This window comes from Mobula birostris, chromosome 27, assembly GCF_030028105.1.
Source record: "Mobula birostris isolate sMobBir1 chromosome 27, sMobBir1.hap1, whole genome shotgun sequence".
In the NCBI taxonomy this organism is placed as follows: Eukaryota; Metazoa; Chordata; class Chondrichthyes; order Myliobatiformes; family Myliobatidae; genus Mobula; species Mobula birostris.
The window spans coordinates 13,942,414-13,965,853 of NC_092396.1; the positions used below are offsets into that span (position 1 = coordinate 13,942,414).

A 23,440-nucleotide genomic window follows, 5' to 3' on the forward strand; every position below is an offset into this window, starting at 1 on the left:
AGCAAATTGTTGTTGAATGGGCATGGTAAACCATATAGATGTGAATACAATGACAAACAAATGCCCACAACCATCACCAGACCACTCAATAAGGTAAAGAAAACTTTCACAATATTAAAGCAATAATATTTCATTGTTAGGTAAATGCATGGTCTAATATTTGGCACCACTGACCTTCACCGAATTATCCCAGCCTATGGCATTACAACAACTCCTATAAAGCAGAAATGGGAGTTATTGACCTTCCTGCTTAACATTAACTTATAAACACATTAGTTCAACGTCTCATAGTAAAGAAAGTGGCATATTTGCAAACTACGTTCACACTAAACTTAAATTGTTGTGTTAATCCACCAGATACAAGCAATTGAAAAGATGATTTAAGTAGAATAATGCATCATCTGTATTCCAGTGTTTTGTATTTTGAAGCTATCACAAATATTAATAAAGCTATTAAATGTGAAATATTGTATGTAGTTATTATCCTTTTTCAAAAATGGAGGTGAAAAGCATAATATTATCAGAAAATTGTTAGAATCAATACTCAGTGGTATATTTAAAATATTGTTAGCAGGGTCAGTATAACAGCAGAAGAATGAGGAAATTTTCTGACAATGTTATTTTTACTTTGAGGAAGTCTCAACTGGAGAGCACAAGACAGCAGAATTCAGCCAATTGGCCCATCAAGTCTGCTTCACCATTCCATCATAGCTGATTTATCATCTCGCTCAATCCCATTCCCTTGCCTTTTCCCCATAACCTTTGCTGCCCTTACTAATCAAGAACCTATCTACCTCTGCTTTAAATATACCTAATGACTTGACTTTCTCAGTAGTCTGCAGGAATGAATTTCAAAGGTTAAGTAAATTCCTCCATCTGTTCTAAAAGGGCCACCTTCTTTTCTGAGGTTGTGCCTCCCAGACTCCACCATGTACACTCCTCGATTTATGACTTTCAATATTCAATAGGTTTATCATGAGATGCATAGAGTAAATGTGCACAGTACTTTCCCCAGGAGAAAGGAATCAAAAATAGGTTTAAGATGGGAGTGGTTGAGGCAGGTACAGTAACATTTCAAAGAAATTTGAACAGGAATTAAGAGCAGAATTTGGCCCATTGAATATCTTTAGGATAGAACAGTAGATTTTTTTTGGACTTCAATGCATTCAATAACAGGATAATTCATGAGTCCATATTGAAATGACAGTACATTCAAATTAAGTTTTGGAATGTAGATTATCAATTGAACCATTAGCTTTCATTGAAGGGAAAAGCAGGTGATCCTGTTGTGCAGATAATTTTCATCTCTATTGCATTCCCAGCTGTTCTCTTAACATGCCATTTGTTTAAATTATATTTTCTAACAAATTATGACAAGGAAGCTTCACACAAGCCAAGTTTAACATTGTTCTGTATCATTGAACAGATTGAGATGCGCAACTGGGAATAATTCAAACCACCTTAGATTAAAAGCTTAAATTAACATTTCGTATTACTCCCTAAACCCTAGCAAAATTCCAAACCTCCACCAATAGCCTAAATAATTTTATAATATTGCATAATAATAGAAAAATGTAAATTTTATTTAAATCAAATTCTACAAAAACTTACACGCAAGATTGAATGATTCCATAGTATGTCATTAACTGATCTTTATATACACAACAAATGAAGACGAAGTTTGTACAATAGACATACCAATTTGTTTCATATGGCTAATTTTTCTATGCCATGCAAGGACTTTTAAGTTATCAGCAAACTAGTTTACAAATGTGCAAAGCTTGTGCAGAAAACATAAACTTAACTGCACAACATGTGATAGCTAACAGCATTAAACTCTAGAAAATATATTGGTTAGGGTTAATAATGTATTAAAATTAAGTAGAAAAGCAGCAGGGTGAAGTCAGTTCTTGGCATTTCAATATGAACTAAGCTTTTACTTTTTTAAATCTTAAATCAGATCATTCCTGTTGGATCAATGAATAAAACATAATTTTTCAGGCAGTGTACTAGTGGTCTCCACCACTTAGTTAGGATGCAGCAGAATATACACTATTCAGTACAATAGAACAAAATGGCCTTCTGTGCTGCCTGTTTCCATGATAGCTTAATATTAATTCAACATTACAGCAGCATAAAATGAAACAAACAATTTTAAGTCACTTAGTTCATAAGAACGAGTAACTTAAGACAGTGAAATCACACAATCAAGGTTTACAATATGCAGAATTTTAAAACAATGTCATGGCACATGGCAAAATGTCTAGCTGCAACCCTGAGACAAATGCAGCCATATTTTAATGAATATAACAAGAAAGATCTACAATTTTACATTGATAGTTGCCTAAAACACCCATAAATGATGTTTGCATCTTTGAGAAACTATATACAACTCTCCTGTTTGAAGAATCATATTTACATAGTGCCTTTCACTTGCATGAGATGTGCCAAGATCAATAAAGACATTTAATTAGTCAACTTTTATAACAAAATCCAAATTTTTTTTGTTACACAATTTGGGAGTTTTTTTTTCAAGCAATTTCATCTTTTCTTCAATCAATAAGCAGACATCTTTCCAAGGAAAACTAAGCAATTTATCATGAGGGAAATGTTGACCAATTTACAAGGAACCAATGTCAAACAGAAAAATATTTCAGTCAAGATTTGAGTTTTGCTGAATTCATAGAATATGTACTATTATTTTTTTTAAAATAGCTTTGGTACCTAAAAATAGTAAAAGAATATTTTTCACATTTTAATTTCCATTTCATAAGGAGCTGGTAGTGTTTCAGGGTTCACAATGCCCTTGATACATGGCAGAACCAGTGTGAACTTGTACTTTCATTTCTTAGGAGCAGATTGTTAACTTGCATCTTCAGGTTCCAGATAACACACACACATTTGATCCTTACTCATTAGAATTAAGGAGTCTCCACTGGGATGCCATTGCAGTGATAAAACCTGGAAACTTCCTGCAGAAAGAGTTCAGATTTTAGAAAGATATCAAGGGAAAAGTAGTACTAGTTAAGAAAGCACAAAATATACATTCAGAAGTCTTTAGACTCTTCAGTGCCTCTATCTTTACCTTCAGCTGGTACTTGCACAGATAGACACCCTGCAGGAGACCACAGGTAGACTTTGTTGCTGCCAGTACAGATGGCCAACCGGGCTCTACGTGGGTCCCACTGGAAGGATCTCACAGCAGATATTTGTTCCAAAACCACAAATTGCTTCAGCCTCTGAGCATCCCATATCCACACAGTATTTGGCATGTTATCTTGTACAGGAGAAAAAGACAGGATAAGTGAACTATCCTGTTATTTGTTACAATTAATAAAAAAGGGAACATAATGTTACAAACGAGGATTATCAAGATTCCAATGATTCTTTTGAAGTTAGCCTACAAAGAAAGTGGTAAACAAAAGTACATTAAAAATATCCTATTATCAATCATACTGTATTAAATGTAGTCATTTGTAAAGGGAGGAATTCTAAGGAATACATTTTGCCAAAGCTTTAGTTGAGCATCCAAAAATGCTACATTGACTGCAGATTATAGTAAGGAATGAAAATGTTAAAAGTTCCAGAATTTAACACATCTTCCAGCCAAGAGTTCATCAAATGCAAAGTAAAACAAAAACAACTGTTGCTTCATATAAAACATAACTGAAAGCACTGCTTCCTGTGTAGAGATATTTTACATCATATGGTGAGTGTGCTGACCACAATAAATGACACAATTCTCAAAAATTAAACTTAACAAAAGTTCAACAGCAGGGAACAATTTAGTCCAGCAAAAAAAAATGTACAGCAAATTAACTCCCTTAGCATTATTCCAAACAAAGGCACAGACTGCTTAGGAAAAAAACTACAGAGGCAGCTTCACGCACTGTAGTGAACAAACACTAAAATAAAATGACAGAAGACTCCGAGGGCATTTTCACTTCAGCCTTTTCTCTTGCTAGAGGTGCCTGCCTCCATCCATATACTACTAATTACAAACACAACTGAATGAGTGCATTTTACACCATTCTGCACATTCCCTGCAAGGTCAGTACTACTTTCAAACACAATTTAGAAAACTAAATATGCACACCAATTCAAACTGCCATTCCTAATTGCAGATCAAGTCTTAAAGTCTACTAAAATGATCTTTAACCCACCATATTGCTCCTACTAACATACCATTTCTGGTTGCCAAGAAACGGTTGTCTGGACTGAAGGCAATCATCCCAACACCCAGTTTAGGATTTGCGCGATCTGGATCAGGCTTCACTATTGGGACTTGAACTGGAGGCTGGCAAATCTCATCTGAAAAGAAAGAATCAGTAAGAGAAAGATAAATGTAGTGTTTTAACTAAATATGACACTGAGCCCTGTAAATTACCACAGGAAAAGTGAAGTTTTGTTTTGGGATCTTTTGAAGTACTAGAATGACAACATTTCTACTCACTAAACAAATCTGACTTGGATATTTTACTTCCCACAAGCTCAAAAATTTCTGATACCCCAGCTATTCTTGGAAGTAAATACTAAAAAGCATGTTAGCATTCAGATTGGGGAGATTTGAAAGAGACATTGAGATTTGAACTGCATGCATAATACCGAAGGGAGCTGACAGCTTCAGCATTAGTAAGTGAGAAGGTGGAGTTTGAACTCAGTAGGAGGTTTAGGTGTCCAAAGGAGAAAAATTAACCCTTATGTCTGACGATACATGATTTTATTGCACATGAGCACTGGGCTCTGTACAATAATATCATGCACTCAGAAATACCAGTCATAGTGACATACCGCACAGAAACAGGTCCTTCTATCTACCAACTCGGCACTCAAACCTGAAAATGGCTTTCAGTATGCAAGTTTGAACAAGCTTGTTTTGGTCCTTCAAGTCTGGTCATTTGCTGAATGTACAGATTAACTGTGGGACAGTGATTTATTATGACAAAATGATCCTCAAGAGAAAAGAATTGGGTATACTATACTAACAGTCATACTTTTACTTGGGCCACACATTCACAAAGGCCTCCTTATTTAGAGGCAATAGAATTTGAGAAGAGTTTAACTAATACAACAACCTGCAGGCAAAGGAGTTTATTTGTTCGATGCAGATTTGCATGTCAAAAAAGGAAGAACACTCGAAAAAGATCAACTCACCAAGCTTCTGTTTTTTCAAATAAAGATTGTGTGGGCTGAATATGGTTGTGAAATTGTGTGAAGTAACAGCTGGTGGGCTGTGATTATCTAAAAATCAGATGTATTCCAGGAGTGTATATTCACTTTCACATACTGTACATATTTGGTTTTACCTCACAACAGTGCTTAGAAAAGTTAAACTAAATTTAGCTTAAATTGCTTTACAAGATTCTGTTGGAGTGCGAGCAAGTGTGGAAGGGGAATAACATTTTAAACACATTTACTTAATTTGCTTGACCTTCTGTCAGAAAACCAAAGAGGAAATATTTCATTGCTATATTTACAAGTTTAAAACTGCAGACCAATTTAAAAATTTTACAGCTAAAGACAAGGCACAGAAAGTGGGTCAAAACAAGATTACAGATGCTGGAATCTCAAGTAAGAAGAAACAAACTGTTGGAAGAACTCAGCAGATTGAGTCACATCTATGGAGGCAATGACACTCTGCAAAGTAAGTGTGAAGCTGAGCCCAAGTAATTGGAACCTTACTGATACAATTTCTTAATTGTGCTGAATGAACTGAGCAATCAATAGGAATGCTCCAATAAAATCACAGCCTCCTGGGCTAGCTGGTGGGGATTAGAGATATGAAGTAGGCTTTTTGCTATCTGCCATAAATAGAATAACAAATTCTGGGCCTGAACAGATCAGGTTCAATCCACCAAGTGCAATTTCCCATCTGCTAAATCAACAAACTATGCTCTTATGGGGAAATTTCTCTGCACTTCCTTTCAGAGACAGTAGGCAGTATGAAGAAATAGTAACAATTAACATTTCATGGGTAACACATTAATGATGAAAATAGATAAGTAACAAGATTCAGATTTATTTATCACATGTACGTCGAAACGCAAACGTTTGTATCAATGACCTAAAGCTGCCCACAAATGTCACTACACCTTCTGGCGCCAACTCAGCACATCCACAGTGCTCAGCAGAACAACACACAACATAACAAAACAAGCCCCTCTCCTCCCCTCCCAACACACTTGGACAGTCCTCCAACTTGTCAGGGCTCAAGGCCTCAGCTATTAGGGTTTGACTTACAATCTTTGGTATCGACTGCTGGACTAGTTGATGGCAGGACCCCGAACTACAGGCTCGCCAATGGACTGGCCCTCATGCCTCCTGCTTGAACCCACCCACCGGGCTCAGCTAACATCCACAGATGTCCTTCATCACCAGCCCACGTAGCTGGCCTTCCACAGTGTAGTGGAGGCCGAGACTCCAGATGTCCTTCGTCACCTGTACACATTACTGGACTTCAAACATGGAGCCTGGAGCAAAGGCATGCCTCCTAACCTCCCCACATCTTTGACCCTAAACCCTAACCTGACCTGCACCTCCCATCTCTGTCCCCAAACCATCTCTATGAACTTAAAAATAAACTAACTGTGTACTATTACTTACATTTACTTTCTGAGCTGAACAAGGAACTTGCTCCAGTTGCAAGTGGAGGAAGTGACAAAACTCCAGCGGCAATGTCTGGGCGACTTTCAAACTCCTTATAAATAACCTATAAGCAGAGGGGGGGGGGGGGGGGGGGAGTTAGAAACTGCCACAGCAAAAATCTCTTATGCTTGCTTTTCTTACCTGCAACTGAAGATAACTAAGAAAGTACAACATACACGGGGGCTACCAAGCGATTGGGGTAAGCACGGAGATTGCCATGCCCATGGTCATGCAAGGATGTAGTATTCCAGTACTTAGCTAATTACAGCTTCAGATTCCAAATTATCTTCTTTTGTACTGAGTTGGCTGTTTTGGTTAATGCAGTGATTTAATATTTTGCAATTTCACCCAGAGTGGGAGACATTCAAAACAGAATCCCCCAAACTTCTATGGAACAGGTAGTCTACCTTTTCTAATATTGTTCCACACTGACTTAAATACGTTATTCTTTTCCCCCCATCATTCCGAACCATGAAAAAAGCAGACTTAGAACATGGGAGAAAGTCTCAGTTGCATAAGGAAGCAAATGAAGAACATTTGTATACATTTGACTTTCACCATTCTGATTGCTGATCTTGTCTACTTATTCAGATGGACTATAATGCAATATAGTCCAGTACTGGAATAATTACCTCTCCAGCTTACAAATATTTCAGTAACAATTTGGCTATGTTATTTGTTACAGAACTTAAACTCTACTTAACATTCATCACAAATTACCTTCATGGACTGATAAATACTAATTACTTGAATATCAAGCATCTTAAAGTTCTTAATAAGATCTAGTGAATTTTAATGATGTTGCCAAGTCCAGTTATCATTCTACATTATTGATAAACATAGATAATATAAGATAAATTTCATTTTTTGGTGACTTTGGCTGTGGAATAAACTTTAACCAAGTTAACCAAAGAACTCCTTTCTCTTATTTTGAAAGTGTCAGGGAATGTTTAAGGTCTCTTGAACAGGCATATGGGATTTAGTTTAATGCCCAACCACTTAACATTTATAATGCTAGAGTACCACTAAAACACTGGAGTATCTGCAGAAAATTGTTCAAACATTCAAAAGCAGCAGCTTTTTCAACTCAAACATTGTTCTTTCATTTCAAATAACCCACTCCCACCCTAATTTAGAAAGAACCACTTACTTACACTTTTAGAGTCTTTGATAGTTGGAAGATGTTCCAATTCCACAATCATTCTCCAGGTCACGTGATTTAAAATTCTTACCTAATTCATTGTGAGATCATTATAATTAAAATTTCTTTAAATAACAAAATTCACATAGAATATTTCAAAATAATTAAGGTCAAAAATTCTCAAAAGAGGGGCTCTTTATCTTAGCAAAAGTTGGACAAGACTGTTCACAATACTCAAGGCGGAGCCTCACCAATGTCTTATAAAGCCTCAGCATCACATCCTTGCTCTTGCATCCTAGACCTCTTGAAATGAATGCTAACATGGCATTTGCCTTCCTCACCACCCACTCGACCTGCAAATTAAGCTTTAGGGTGTTCTGCACGAGGCCTCCCAAGTCCCTTTGCATCTCAGATTTTTGGATTTTCTCTCCATTTAGAAAATAGTCTGCACATTTATTTCTACTACCAAAGTGCATGACCATGCATTTTCCAACATTGTATTTCATTTGCCACTTTCTTGCACATTCTCCTAATCTAAGTCCTTCTGCATCCCACCTGTTTCCTCAACACTACCTGCCCCTTCACCAATCTTCGTATGATCTGCAAACTTGATAACTAGCTTTTTTCCACCTCTCCCTCCATAACTGTTGCTGCATATTTTGCTTTAGTGTATAAATTTTGATTATGATTTCCCATCATAATCCATCTAAGCCAAATGTTCTGTAATTTCTCTCAGGAGACCTTTCCACCTCTCTAAGACTTTGCTAGAAAGTCACCTTGTTGTCAAAGCTTTCAGCAACACTTCTTAAAGCCACAGTCCCAAATAACATTTAGTTCTGCATCAATTTTTGTCTCGTTATGTCCCTTGTGAAGTCCAGTGGGTGGGTTTGTTATATTATATGGTGACATATATGTACTTTGATCATTTTACTTTGAACTACATATATACCGTCAAATGAAACAACATTCCTCTGGACCAAAACACAGTACATACAACTCACAGACACCAAAGGTAATATTACCACTAAGAGTTCTCTCTGAAAATGTTTGTTGACATTTATTTGCTTTCACCGATTTCTGACAAGATTTGTTAGTTAGCTATTAACTTTCTATTTCACATCTCTTACCTTTTCATCATAGCTGCCAATGGCCAGAAACTGGCTGCTCGGACTCCATGCAACAGATTTCACACCAAGAGACCACTGGTATGCACTGTATGTGGATAGCAAGCGCCCATCCAATGAGTATAAGAGGACTTTATACTGGAAGGACCAAAAAAGATCTTACTCAGTATTGAGGGTGGCAAATGTGTGGGGTGAGGTACAAAAACTAATCAAAGCAATTCTACATATTGAAGTGTGTAAGAAATCAAAAGGAATTTCATTTAAGAGTCGAGAGTGGCAGAGGGGAAGTCAGTACTCAGAAACTTGAGTTCGTTCTGCCAATTCCTACACTTCGTCATTAATGTTTAAGTAAAAACCATCTTGCATCTCTCTGCCATATTTTAGATCTTCTGTACATCCAAATCATTTTACAGCCAATTCAAGTTCAAGTTTATTGTCATCAACCATACAACTTCACTCTACCCATTACTGAATGTTCTCACAACCTATGGACTCACTTTCTAGGATCCTTCATCTCATGTTCCCAATATTTATTACTTATTTATTATTATTTAGTTTTTGTACTTACACAGTTTATCTTTTGAACATGAGTTGGATGCCCAAGTTGGTGTGGTCTTTATTGATTCTATAATTGTTATTATTCTATCATGGATTTATTGAGTATGCCCTAAGAAAATGAATCTCAGGGTTGTGTATGGTGACATGTATATACTTTGATAATACATTTACTTTGAACTTGCATATATGCCACTAAATATATTTAGGCATATATTTTAAGGGAGGAGAAGACGGCGGTGCAACGGCAGCACACACGGCCTCTCCAGTGATGAATATCTGTCAAGTAGGGGACCGTGCACAATTCTGATTTGATGGAGACGGATGTGAGAGTACGGAGGAACATCTGGAAAACTTCTGAAATGCCCGCTTCGCTGCCACTGCTGCTGCTACTACTGTGTGGTAACCAGAATCTCCGAGGCTGAAGGCCCCGAAGTCCTCGGCTTTGCTTGTTTCAGCGGCCAGGGCTAGGTTGAAGGCACTCGGCAGAGGATGGCGCTCAGGAGGCTGTATCGGAGGGGCCGGTCGGAGGCTTAAAGTTTTCGGATGTATGGACTCAGTGTTGGCTGTGATCGGCTGCTTCCAAGGCATCGGCCAGTTGACGGTGCCTGGAGGTTTATGGCAGGGAGTTTCTCCCTTTTGCCGCCTGCTATCGGGGACTTGGGAGTCGATCGACTCAGGGACTTTGAGATTTTTTTTTACCGTGCCCATGGTTTGTTCTTCATCAAATTATGGTACTGCTTTGCATTGCTGTAACTATACTTATAATTATGTGGTTCTGTCAATATTAGTCTTTGGTTTGTCCTGTTTTCTGTGATATCACTCTGGAGAAACATTGTATCATTTCTTAATGCATGTATGCATTTCTAAGTGACAATAGAAGAAGACTGAGTGTTCTCGTAATCTAAATGAAACAATGTTCCTCTGGACCAAGGTGCACAACACAGTATATATAACTCACACACAAAGATAATATTACCACAAATAAATTAACAAGTAATAAAATGCATTTATGACACTAGTCAAACAGTCAGCAGTATATACTACTGCTGCTTCATACACGATGAGACGTGGATGGTGCCAGGGATTTCTGGAGATTCATGACCTGGAGGAGGAAGCTATTTCTAACAATCTAATGCTACAGTACCTCCTGCCTGATTGTCAGATGGGAGGGATCATTGACAATGCTAATATTTCAAAGCCAATGAAATTCTTTGAAAGCTATTATCACCGATGTATCAGATAATTTCAAAAAGTTCCATCAAAAGGCACACTAAATTATTTGGGTGGGTTTAAAAAATGATTTTAGTTGAAGGGATAAATGTTGATCAAAACATCAGAACTTCTTTTTCTTCAATAGTAGCTGCTAATATCCACTTGGAAGCATTGACATACCTTTTGTTTGATGTTTCAGTACAGTGATGATACCCATAATCTACTTGTTCAGAGGTAAGTATGTTGTCACTGAATCAGGGCTGATACTTGAGGATATCTCAATGCAAGCTCTCCCATTTTGCACTTGATGGCTTTGGAGTTTAGAAGAATAAGAGAATTTGCTTGAAACCCACTGAATATTAAAGGCTGGGCTAGACTGGACACAGAGAGGATAGTGAGAGAGTCTAGGACCAGAGGGCACAGCCTCGAATAGAAAGATGGCTCTCTAAATCAGAGATGAGGAGTTTCTTAAGCCAGAGGGTGATGAATCTGTGGAATTAATTGCCACAGACGGCTATGGAGGTCAAGTTATTGGGTATATTTAAAGTGGAGGTTGATAGGTTCTTGACCAGTAAGTAAGGGCATCAAAGATTATGCAGAGAAGGCAGGAGAATGGGTTGGGAGTGAAGATAATCGGCCATGATTGAACGCCAGACCAGACTCAATTGGTTGAATGACATAATTCTGCTCTTATGTCTTATGGCCAAATGGACTACATGTTGGTGTGATTTTAACATTTCAAATTCTGTTCTATTAAAAGGCCAAGAACTCCATGTTAACCATTTCCTGTTGACTGGTAAACTTTATTCCAAATTTACTTCAAAACATTCAGTTATTTTAAGGGAAGTAACGTTTCATGCTATTTGACAGTTATCAAATATTTGAACTGCACCCCTCCACCCCTCAGAGGAGTTACTCACTTCCAAACAGGAATCCCAGACTGCCAACACACAGCCATTCGGTGAAAATTCAATACCAGCTAGGTCCTGAGTCAGAGCTTCAAAATGCTGAAATCACACACAAAAGCTTAATGATAAAAGTGAAGGCATTTACGACATTAATTTCAGTAAAGCTGACTTTAAACAGATACTTACTTAATACCATTTACAAAAATACAAGAAGGTAATGCCAGAATTATGTTATATTCAGATCCCATGATTTTACTATTTGTGAAATGAAGCTGCTGGGAGGTGCAGCATAGGAAAGTGATGCAGACAACTAAATTGCTCCATTATGTGGCAAATTGCATAATAGCTTAAATCTAAATATTGTTTAAACTCAATCCAGATTAAGGTAGAAATTTAGATTGTTCCAGAGTTTAAGTACGGGAAAATAACAAAATTCAGATTGCTGAAAGGCATTAATCAGAAATTTCCTACCAGCACAATACGATTTGATTTATTTGGAATATGAGGGATAACAGTGTCACTCCTACTTAATCTATCTGTACATGATTCAAACTCTATGACTATGGTCTGGCTGAAAATCACAAAGAGTAACAAAGACATTCTATTTTCTAGCACAACTAATGTTTATCTTAATAGACTTTTTTTTAGAAACACTTTTCTTCCAGTTGCCAATGATCTTGCACTTGGAAAAATTTCAATTTTATAAGTGTAGAAAATTTGAACTTAAAACCTGGAACAATTTTACCTGATATTTCCAGAACAGTGCACAAGAAGCAAAAATTAGTATCGGGTCATACATCTCTTAATAAGGAATAATGTGTGTGCTTTTATAAATGAAGTTAATTACCCTCAGCAGCTGCAACTCACTGCACACAAAGATACTTATGTAATCCTTGCAGTCCCTTCTCTCGGCCAGTGCCATGTAGCGGCCATCCTTAGTGAAATCCACCCCTGAAGATCATAAGCAAGAATTTAATACATGCCTTTTATTAGATTGCCAAAATCTTAAGGTTTTATGCAATTACATGCACAAAATTCCTAAAACCCAATCACCATTATTAGCTACAACTACATGAAAGCTTTGTTAGAACTGAATGTTTTAATCACAGCTTTTAAAAGAACTTTTAATATCATTTAAAACAAGTGTTTATAAACTCAATAATATTATGCAAATGCAAAATAGATCCCCTCACATACCCAAAAGAATTCAACACAATAGCATTCAGAGACTACTTCACATTAGTCCAGAAAGTTAACCAGGCATTTCCAGGTGCATGTTCCTGAGATTATATGGTCTTCCCAGAATCATGTCAAACTGGGTACCTGCCAGTTAGGCAAATTACTCGCATTCATTCTTGGGTGTCATCCCTACTTAGCTATGTACCCTAGTTCCGGGATTCCAAAACCAATTATCATGCATCAACAGCATCACAGATCAGTTTAGCTAACAAACTACAGTTGATACTTGAAGATTACTTCAAACTTGTATTTTTAAATTCTTTTTGGACCTACTCAAACTAACATGACTTGAAGTTTCAAATTATAGCAATGCAAAAATCTATTCCTCATTGTTATAAACTACAATGGTTCAAATAGAAAACAAAAACATTTGCCTTTTGAGAACTTGTCAAAAACCTGCGGATGGTAACATACATGTGAATTTTCCTTAAAGGAGGTAATAACTATGTTCGTTCTTAAGCAGCACATTGTCAATAAAGAAGATTGATAAGTCCACATTTTCCTCAAGGTGATCCAAACTTACTCTAAGACACAAAGGCTTGATAGAGTACTTGGAAAGATGACGTTACATGATGTGATCAGAGTACGGACCTTAAATACAACAGTCACGAAGGAATCCGGGAGAAACTGCCTGAAACTCAAGCATACTGAATACTCTCTGACATGGAATACTTGGGGTGATTGTCCAGAAACATTAAAATATAAACCAAGAACTTGAAGCAGAAAGGAAGAGAATGATATAATGATATAGTTATCAGGAGCATAAATGGCAGGATAGTTGGACCAAGCGACTGGTTTCACTGCTACCTAACTATTCAAAGCTGAAGATATTCAGTCTGTATTTACAGTCACCTGGTGGTAAAGACTGGTATTTTACAATTATTCTCCGGTCAGATAGGAGACCAAAGGATGGTTGGTTTCAGCTAAAAGTGAGCAGTGATGGTAAGGATTCCAATGTACAGTTAGGTTAATCAATCTAAATTTTGCTTATTTCTCCTCCTCAGCTATTTGGACCATGTTGATTCTTTCCTTCTCCCCATTCCTTCAATTCCACATTACTACAGCCTCTAAGACAGGCATGCAGTGGTCCAAACAGGTAGATATTCAATCATTCCTCCTGAGGAAACTCAACTTAAGAAAGCAGCCTGTTTAAGATCAAAAGTTGCATGGTGGAAAAAAACTACAATCCACTTGAAGTGTCCTTTATACCTACTTTGAATATGCACACGAGGATTCTCCAGGAAGTTCTTTTATATTTCACTTTCTCTAATATCTACAGTACAATTCCAGAACTTCCTGAAAGAATAATGAACAATAGCCAACCTTCATACACTAAATAGGATTAGGAAAGGCCCAATAAATAATAAAAAATATCATACATACATCCTGGACTGAAGTATAAACAAACTATGAAGTGTTTACATTTGTCCTTAATTCCACAAGATTAACACTTCTTATGTCATCCTTTGAACCAACATTGTTCCTCTACTTACCATGCTGACAAGCTTTGGGATACTTGATATAAGATACAGATTTGGTGCACAACGACCAGACGGTGATTCTCAGCTGTCAAGATAGATAAACATTTATTTCATTGCTGCAGCAAGTAAGAATGCAGGGACTCCAACTCAACTGCAATCCTGCAGAAATTGATCTATGCAGGCTTGCTGACTACATTTCTACAATGAATAACAATTCCATCTGAAGAAATTACGAAATTCTGTGCAAGAACTTAATTTTCAGCACACTGCTCATGTGGTAACCCTAATGTGATATTTAACCTAAATACAAATGCTAGACAGTTCCAAATATAGGAGCATTATAACAAGTCAGTTCAACTTTTATGAAGAGTGTTGCAGGTTATCCCTAAATCTTGAGATAGGGAATGGGGTAGAGGGGAAAAAAAAAGTGGCAGGCCAAGCTTTCAGACAAAAACTCTCTCTCATTCAACTGAATACTGTATGTGTCATTATCTGATGCAGAAGTAATAAAAAAAACCTAAAATTCTGTAACCAGCTGAGTTACCAAACTGTTCTTAAAAATCTTCTGCCAGCACATACTTAAAAGTCCTCCCACAATTTAATTTGTAGCACATATTTCTATTTACCTTAAAACAATCTATAAAGCACATGGAATATTGTAGCTTTGTGGAGATTTTCTTATTACAATGCTGGCAACACAAAGCAGCAATAGTTTTAATAAAGTCAGCACTAGACAGTTACACTTCAACTCCTCTCCACAAGTGGCTGCACATAAAGATAGTAATGAACCAAAATGTACTGCAAAGTTGATTCCTAAGATAGGGCAAGTGGACCAACCTCCACCAATCAGTTGGTTTTGGAAGCAGCACAAAATGATAGACAATACTTGGTCCAAAAATGTTTGGTGGAATATACTGGTATAATGCACAGTGGATAAAGCCTAAACCGTGACCATCCCTTGCCTAGTATAAAAATTTCAGCAATTTACTAATGTTACTGACTGACCAAACAACTTTGGCCTATGGAACCTCTTCACCAGTAGTATCAGCAGCTCCATGAGAGGTGAGCAAGGTGTGTATGTGAAATGCATGCATGCGCACATTGGGGGAAGAGGAGAGAGGCCCAAAATAATGTTTGGCTGGTAATATACCACAAGAAAACTCAAAATTATACCTCTTACTTACAAGCTGATTAAATTCAAAGATGTCTTGATGTTGTAAGATATTAAGGATTTTTTAAAAATGTTTAAAAACTGAACACAAAAGGCATTTTAGTTCCAGCTGTACAGCTCTCAGCTGTTGTTTCACAAGAGAAAGTGATCCTGAATTGTGCCACTATACTGTATAGCCACTTTTAAAATAGAATACAAGTTGCTGACATTGTCTAAACATGGTAACTCAAGATAGCTTGACCTAGTGCCATTTAAAGAATGCCAACTTCAACCATCATAATCAAGGAAGGATTAAGCTTCAAACTTTAATTAAAGTCAGCCAAATGGTTATCTACTTACAGAGAAAAAGCAATGAGCAAAGAAATACAACTCTCCAAATTACAAATGGAAATCCCAGAATAACTCATTTAAATGAAGTTGGTCTTTACCTGGTGGCCATAAATTAGCAGCTCTATTACCATTTCACATAGTTTTGCACTTCCTAATTTACATTATAACAATGATAATAATAATAATGCCATTCCACCAATCTTGGGTCTCCTTAATACCCATCAGCTCCTTTTTGGTTTAAAAAGATTTTCTGTCCCCACCTTAAATATATCTAATGTGCTCTGGCCTCTGGAGATGCGCTCATTTCGTATGCAGTTCAGTTCAGCAGTTGGTTTAAAAAGATTTTCTGTCCCCACCTTAAATATATCTAATGTGCTCTGGCCTCTGGAGATGCGCTCATTTCGTATGCAGTTCAGTTCATCACTTCCAGTACGCAAGCAGTTTTTATGTACTGTGTGTATATATGTATATATAAATTTCTGCGTGGATTAATTTGGATTTTGTTTTGAAGTACAGAGTGAAAAGACTCCATTCTCTCTTTACTTGTCCTTGAGACAGCAACATCTGTGAGCCTCAAGTTTTTGTTAATATCGGTGAACATTTAGTAGATATATTTTGAAAGAAGTATTACGTTTATCATTCATCATTAAGATTTCGTTGTGCCACAAATTTACTTCTGTTTACACGGCATAGTGATGGAGAGTTGTGTTTATGTATTATCTTGATTAATACTGATTAAGAGAATAATTGACAGTATTAGTATATTCAGGCGAGCCGCAATCTTGCCTTGAATTTAATATGCATTTTACTTAACTTTCTCCAGTTCTACAAGATGTCATTAAAAACACCGAAGGAAACTTCCATCTCAGGTGATTTTTGAGAAATTGTTTAACTCACTGTATTGCTTTGTATATCCACACTGTGAGGGCAGTATAGACAATGAACGTCTCCACCACGTTTTAGGGCAGAAAATTTAAAAGATTCACACTACTATAGTGTTATACAATTGTTAGTTCTGAAGAACAAACTATGGTGCAGTGTTATTTAAGATGGAAGTTAGAAAATTGTTACTATACAAATTTTAAAAATGGTATATTTTTTTTTAATTCTTCCATGTACCGAGGTACAGTGAATAGCTTTGCTTTTTCATGCCATCCAGACAGTTCAATCAAAGCAAATACACAGAAAAAGCGCAAAAGGGAAAACAGTAACAGGAAGCAAAATGCAGTGTTACAGTTAAAGAGTACAGTGAAGGTAAAACAGGTGAACCTCAAAAGGCAGAAAGTCAGGGGCTGGTGTTTTAATTGAAAATTTGAATATAAAATGTCAATTATATTTAGATTTTTGTCAAGTGGACAGCAAAGTAGCACTGCTGGTTGTGCAGCTGTCTCACAGTGCTGGTGATTAGGGTTAATTTCTGACCACTTGTACCGTCTGTGCGGTGTTTACAAGTCTGTAAATTTCCCCCGGCTCTCCATTTCCTCCTGCCCACCAGCCCAAAAGATATGCTATGTTCCTTTCAGGAATAAGTTATAAGAAAATAAGTGAGGTTATGGGGTTGGTCTGAGAGACAGGATAGACTCCTATGCCTGTAACTTAAGGAATATGGGAAACTGCGCCAAGTTCTCTTTCTAACAGTTCATTCCAAAGCAAAAACCCTTTCAAGCTTTTGCAGAACGACAATATCATACACATGTTGCAATAAATTCAAAGATAAGTTATCAAGTCATAATTACATTGTTACCTATCGGAATTTCCAACGGGCATTTCCTATCTTAATCAGTGACAACTCTTTAAAAAGTTCCTCAATGGCAGCAAAGCACTTTAGGATGTCCTGAAAGGAACATGAACACTTCTATATACATGACTTTCTTTCCAAAATGAGACTGTCTGCCTTGTCCAAAATACATCTTGAGCTTGTAATATCCGTCAATAACACAAGAAGCTAATATACCTCGGGGCTGAATGACACCAATGACTGCTGCTGAAGCATTCCAACAGGTGCTATGCTGGTAACCACCGTACAAAATAACAATTATAAAAAGCTCAAATAACCTTCCATTAGTAAACCAGACTGCTCAGTCAGGAGGTCTCTTTTCCCAGCCATGTCTGTCAGCATGGGATTTTACTGAATTACACAGTGACCATTCCACAACATAAAACGTTTAACTGAACGACTTTAAATGCACTTCCTATATCATTTCAATTCTATTTGCTTTGATTTAGAGGGTGCAAGAACACTGCATTGTTTTCTATAAGTTAACTTTGTTGATGCTTTCTACAAGTTAACTTTGTACCAACACAATTCCTAAATCAATGTTCAGTTTCGAAATAACTTAAAATTCTTTTGAAAAATATACTATCCTAATGGCTTACTTGGTAAAGTCAGTATGTAACTTAACCAACATTGATGCAGAGCATTATACGGCTGCAGGAGATGGCAGGTCTCAAAACATGTTAACCCAGCCTTTATGATGCACCACAAGCTTAAATGCATGCAACTCAGAATAAACAGGAAAAGATCAATGTTGCACTTGACATCAACTAGGACAGTAGCAGAGGTGCTTAACAGTAAGTTTCACTGCTCAAGTCCCATTGTTCATGTCCAGGACTCTGCCAGGTAATCATTGTGTTGGCCCAACAACAAAAAAAAAGGGTAAGATTATACTAGCGCCTGGCACTTCTGGAATCACCCCCACAAAAGGAAGAACCTGTAACAAGAATGAAGCAGCAAAGAGCCATATAGCTAAATAATGAAATATTTAATACTATTATCAAATCCTTCATTTAACAGGATATTTTTTCTAATATTACTGTGGATTGGTCAAAATTCAGCAAGTAATCTTTCACCCCCTGCCCTCCCCACCCAAAACCCTTGCCAATTCCTGGTAGGAAAGTCACTTGTCATCCCACTTCAGCTATACTTGGAAACTTTTGAAATGGTCAGGCCAGGAGACGGAAGAGAACACAACTAATAGAAAGGACTTATTAAGCAGGCATTAAAATAAAAGGTGCTAAAACTATTAGATTAAGCTAAAATAGTCACAAACCAGTTAGGTCTAATATATTGACGCAAGGTCATCAGAATGCTGTGCGTAATGCTTGTTTTAGGATATGATGTAGGGGCAATGGTCTATGAATTTTCAGACATGAATCACCATTTATAATTGCATCATTCAAAACAAGATCTCATATTACCACAATATAAACCTAGCAAAGTAATACAACCCATGATTACAATTCATTGATTTTCATGACGTCACAAATAAAGTTACATACAGTTCTGGTCACTTCACTACAGGAAGGATGTTAAGGCTTTGGAGAGGATGCAGAAGAGGTTTACTAGGATGCTGCCTGGTTTAGAGGCCAAGAGACTGGACAAACTTGGGTTGTTTTCTTTGCAGTGGCAGAGACAGAGGGGGAGATCTGATAGTTTATAAGCTTATGAGAGGCTTAGATAGAGTAGACAGGGAATATTGTTTTCCCCAGGGTAGAAATGTCGAATACCAGAGGGCATGCATTATAGGTGAGAGGGGGTAACTTCAAAGGGGATGTGAGGGGTTAAGTTTTTTTTATACTCAGAGTGCTGGATGCCTGGAATGCAAGGCCTGGTATGGCGGTACAGGCAAATACGTTAGAGGCTTTTAAGAGATGTCTGGATAGGCACCATGAATATCAGGAAGATGGGTGTTCTAAAATGGCAAACCTCTAGTTCAGGAACACCCAATCCAAAATGTATGCAAGTATAACTAAACAAGGTGAAGTAATGATAAGCAGAGATAAACTTAAATGATTGACCATTCAGTCCTTTTAATCTGCTCCAGTATTCAATATCATTGTGAATGATCCTGTAACTTGATCCAATATTCCTGCTTCTTCTTCATATCCCTTAATGCTCTGTTCTGAAATGTTTCATAAACATATTGTGAATTGGCCTCCATGGCTTTCTGATTAAGGCTTCCAGATTCACCACACTCATAAAAATCTTCTCCTGAATGTCTTGAGACATCAACCTCTAGTTCCCTAACCAGGATAACCTTCTTGGCAAGCTTAATCAGCTCAAGACTGCACAATACTCAAGCAGTCCCATGAAAGCCCTGCATAATTTGATCAAGACATATTTGCTTCTATGCAAAGACACAATACAAAAAGACAATAATAATCTACATGGAGGAATTTTGTGGAGGGAGGGATTAGAGGAAAGGGTTAGTTAAGAAAGGCAGGCTGAAATAAATTGGCTAATTATGGGCTAAAATAAGTGTTAATGGGAGAGAATAATGAAGGAGTGAGAAATATAAATTTGAGATATTTGAGTGGAGAGGGAGTGGGTAGCAAGAGCCAGTGTATTGATATTAGGGGTCTGGAGTGGGGCTTAAGTCTAGATGAAACGTAGTTCTGGAAAATGCGAAGCTGCTGAGGGCACTGGCCCATGTTGAATTTGCACTATATGTAACACTATTTTATTTGACAATAAAATATAAGTTCCATGGATCATACCATTAAGAAAAAGCTGTGACATGACACTAATTCTCTGAACTTCACTTGCATATTCAAACTCAAATAATAGAATAACACTAATTTTTAAAAGCATACGTGTTGTGTTGTAGTTTATCGGCATTTCTGAAAATGATGGCAGAATAATTGAAATAGAGAAAACAAATTACATACATTTTTACAGTCTAAAGTACTTAATTCAGGCTTCATTATCAGTTTATTATTGTGTCTGAATTCCATCACTGGACAGCTTTTTAACTCCCTCACACCAACATATTGCACAGGATTAGCAGAGCAAGTGGTAGCTAACAACTGCTAAGACTCGAGTCCTATTTCAGCACAAGGCTACAGACAGCAACAGTTGAGGCTGTCTGTGGGGTCATTAGCCTTACTTACATGGAACTCTGTAGTATTGAGAATATGACGTCCATCAGGACTCCAACGTGAGGCCACTAGCCCAGCAGATCCCTCATCAATCTTGCAGTGCCAATCAGGCTGCTCCAAGGACCAGACCTGTTTTTAGAAGCGCCACAAATGTGAATACAGACATTGGAAACAATCTGTCATAGAACAGCTAGTACTCTTCATTCAGTTCAAGAGGCAGAGAGAAGTGCTACATAAAAAACATTTCCGAAGTCTAGTATTTAGAAAGCAAGCTAAAGCATGAAAGACTGGCGCTGGATACCTCTGCAAAGGTAACTATCATCTTTCCTTTGATCCTTCCCTTATGATTTACAGCAAATATTGATGATTTGCAGCTTTGTTTACTGACTAATGAACAACAGATGAGGAGCTTGTACTCAGTAATGGATGAGATTAATATGACAGTTATCTAAATTTACAAAATGCAATATTTGCAATATAGCTTGAAGTGTGCATTTTGCATAAGATAGCTGTGGTGAAAAAAAACTGTTTTAAACAAGCTTTTACTTTGTTCTTTATTCACACCCCATCCCTCTTGCCTCTATTTGCAACCATTACCTCTAGATATATTTATAATCAATACCTGCCAAATTGGCAGAGTAAAACCTATATTAAAGTAGCAGTTCTAAGTCATTCTAACAACCTGCAAATCACTGCCTGGTGATGCAATTTCTGCAGCAAAAATCAAAATCAATAAAATCAGATGAAGCAATTTAATATTCTGCACTGTAATTCCTTTCCTTGCTACATCCTACATTGCCATTTAATCAATCATTTTATAGAAGTATGTGAAACAATTATGCAGAGAAGAAATTATGTAGAGCTTTGGCATACTTTCTACAGGTTATCTCCCTTTGGCATTACTGCTGTCAAACCTCACACAAGAAGAGCAAGAACTTTGTGAGGCAGTAAATGGGCACTTGTACTTGTGGGATCATATTCCACCACACGGAACTGTCCCAGCAGTTATTGGGAAAGGGCAAGATTATTTCAAAATGTCTATTCTGGAACAATGTTAATTCTAGTCAATTTTAGAAATACATTTAGCATTACTTTGATTACACATTCTTAACAAGCGTGCAAACTTGTCAAATATTACAAATTTACACAATATTTTGTCCAGTAAATCAAATATCCAAGTTTTCTAATTGATTTTATCCTGCATGTCTAACTAAGCAAATTGATGTTGCACTACAACATATCACTGAGAATACAATTAGATTTTAAAAAGTAGATTTAAATCATTAACAGGTAATGTATAATCATAGCCTAAGTACTTTAAATGGATTGACAAAAAGGAGACATTAAGTGAATGATGGCTTATTATACCAAGTGGGATTTCTCTCATCCAACTGAAACATACACTATTGACAAGGAATCCATTTTCCACTTATTTCAAGATGGCACTGAGCTGCGTGACCATTGAGGTTGTGCTTCAGGCTTGGTTGTTTTTTTCAGGTTTGTAAGGATGGTTTTGGGGATAGCACAGTGAGCTAGGGGTGGGTCCGGCAGGTGTTAAGGACAAAGACTAGTGATCCCTATGATCAGGGACCAAGGCCAGCAGTTGCCAAGGACAAGGGCTGGACCAACCACCCTGGTTGGTGAGACCCGGGGTCAGAGGTCTCTGGGGGCAGGAGGCATGAGGGCTGGTGACCACCCTCCTAGGTTGGCAAATTCCAGGATTGGAGTCCAGAGGATGAGGTTCACAGTTCAAAGCCCTATGATTAGCGAATCCTGGGGTCAATACCGGAAGTTGAACCCCGAAGCCCAAAGACCGCAAGTCCAGCAGTCGAGGCTCAAAGCCCCTGGGTTGTCATGCTTGGAAGTCAGGGGCCCAACGTCTGCAAGTCTGGACTAGTATTGGACATTTAGAGATCCAATGTCTGTGAGACTGGGAATTCGGAGCCAAGGACTCCAGAGGCAGCTTGCCCTGTGGTTGGACACCTATCTGTGTGTGTGTGTGAGTAGAAGGGTGGGAAAGGGATTTGTTTGGCTGTTATTGTTGCTGGTTGTGTTATTCTGTTGGACATTGCGGGGCATGCTATGTTGGCACCAGGAAGTACGGCAACACTTACTGGCAGACCCCAACACATACTTAGATTGTGTTGTTTGTTAATGCAAATGACACATTTCACTGTATGATTCAATGTATGCGTTTTTAATAAATGAATCTGAAACAATGCTTATATTTGTTTCAGTCCATTTTCAATAAACAATGGGCATAAATCTCACACACATTTTTCATCATACTAACTGGCTTAAAAAGATCTTGTCCTGATGACAAACTCAGGAGTTATGGATGGTATCATTACAGGTTCAAGTGTGTAGTAAACTGTTCACTTTCTGAAACTGAGCATTTGGAACTCTAACAGTGCTAATAACGTACTGCTCCAGATTTCTACTCTTTCCATCTGAGTGTATCAGGTCATATACATTAAAAACGGTCCACAATTTATCACAGAAGTAAAACACTAATCAAGTTAAATTACACATGAAAAGTAGCTAAGAATTTTCACTGTACCAGTAATGTTTTACATTATATTTGTGATCACACAAGGAGATATTGCATCAGAGGTCTAAAGACTTTGTGAGAAAGGTACATTCTAAGAGAATCTTTTAAGAAAGAAAACTACAACAATTTCCTACTCTCACCTCACATCATTCAAACTACTTCCAATTTAAATGGCTGTCATTCTGTGGGGGGGGGGGGGGAG

At 37.4% G+C, this 23,440-nt stretch overlaps 1 protein-coding gene across 1 annotated transcript in view; it reads right to left on the reverse strand.

Annotated features, from left to right (window-relative positions):
- Positions 1 to 1,604: 1,604 nt before the first annotated feature.
- Positions 1,605 to 23,440, reverse strand: part of wrap73 (WD repeat containing, antisense to TP73) — a 28,722-nt gene continuing 6,886 nt past the window's right edge. The window contains exons 3-12 of the mRNA XM_072245035.1: positions 20,700 to 20,816; positions 14,321 to 14,393; positions 12,436 to 12,539; positions 11,601 to 11,687; positions 8,914 to 9,048; positions 7,800 to 7,877; positions 6,604 to 6,709; positions 4,186 to 4,311; positions 3,086 to 3,277; positions 1,605 to 2,972 (exon numbers count right to left, since the gene is read on the reverse strand). Coding sequence (XP_072101136.1) covers positions 2,863 to 2,972; positions 3,086 to 3,277; positions 4,186 to 4,311; positions 6,604 to 6,709; positions 7,800 to 7,877; positions 8,914 to 9,048; positions 11,601 to 11,687; positions 12,436 to 12,539; positions 14,321 to 14,393; positions 20,700 to 20,816 — 1,128 coding nt within the window. The 3' untranslated portion in view covers positions 1,605 to 2,862. The remainder of the gene's footprint in view (positions 2,973 to 3,085; positions 3,278 to 4,185; positions 4,312 to 6,603; positions 6,710 to 7,799; positions 7,878 to 8,913; positions 9,049 to 11,600; positions 11,688 to 12,435; positions 12,540 to 14,320; positions 14,394 to 20,699; positions 20,817 to 23,440) is intronic.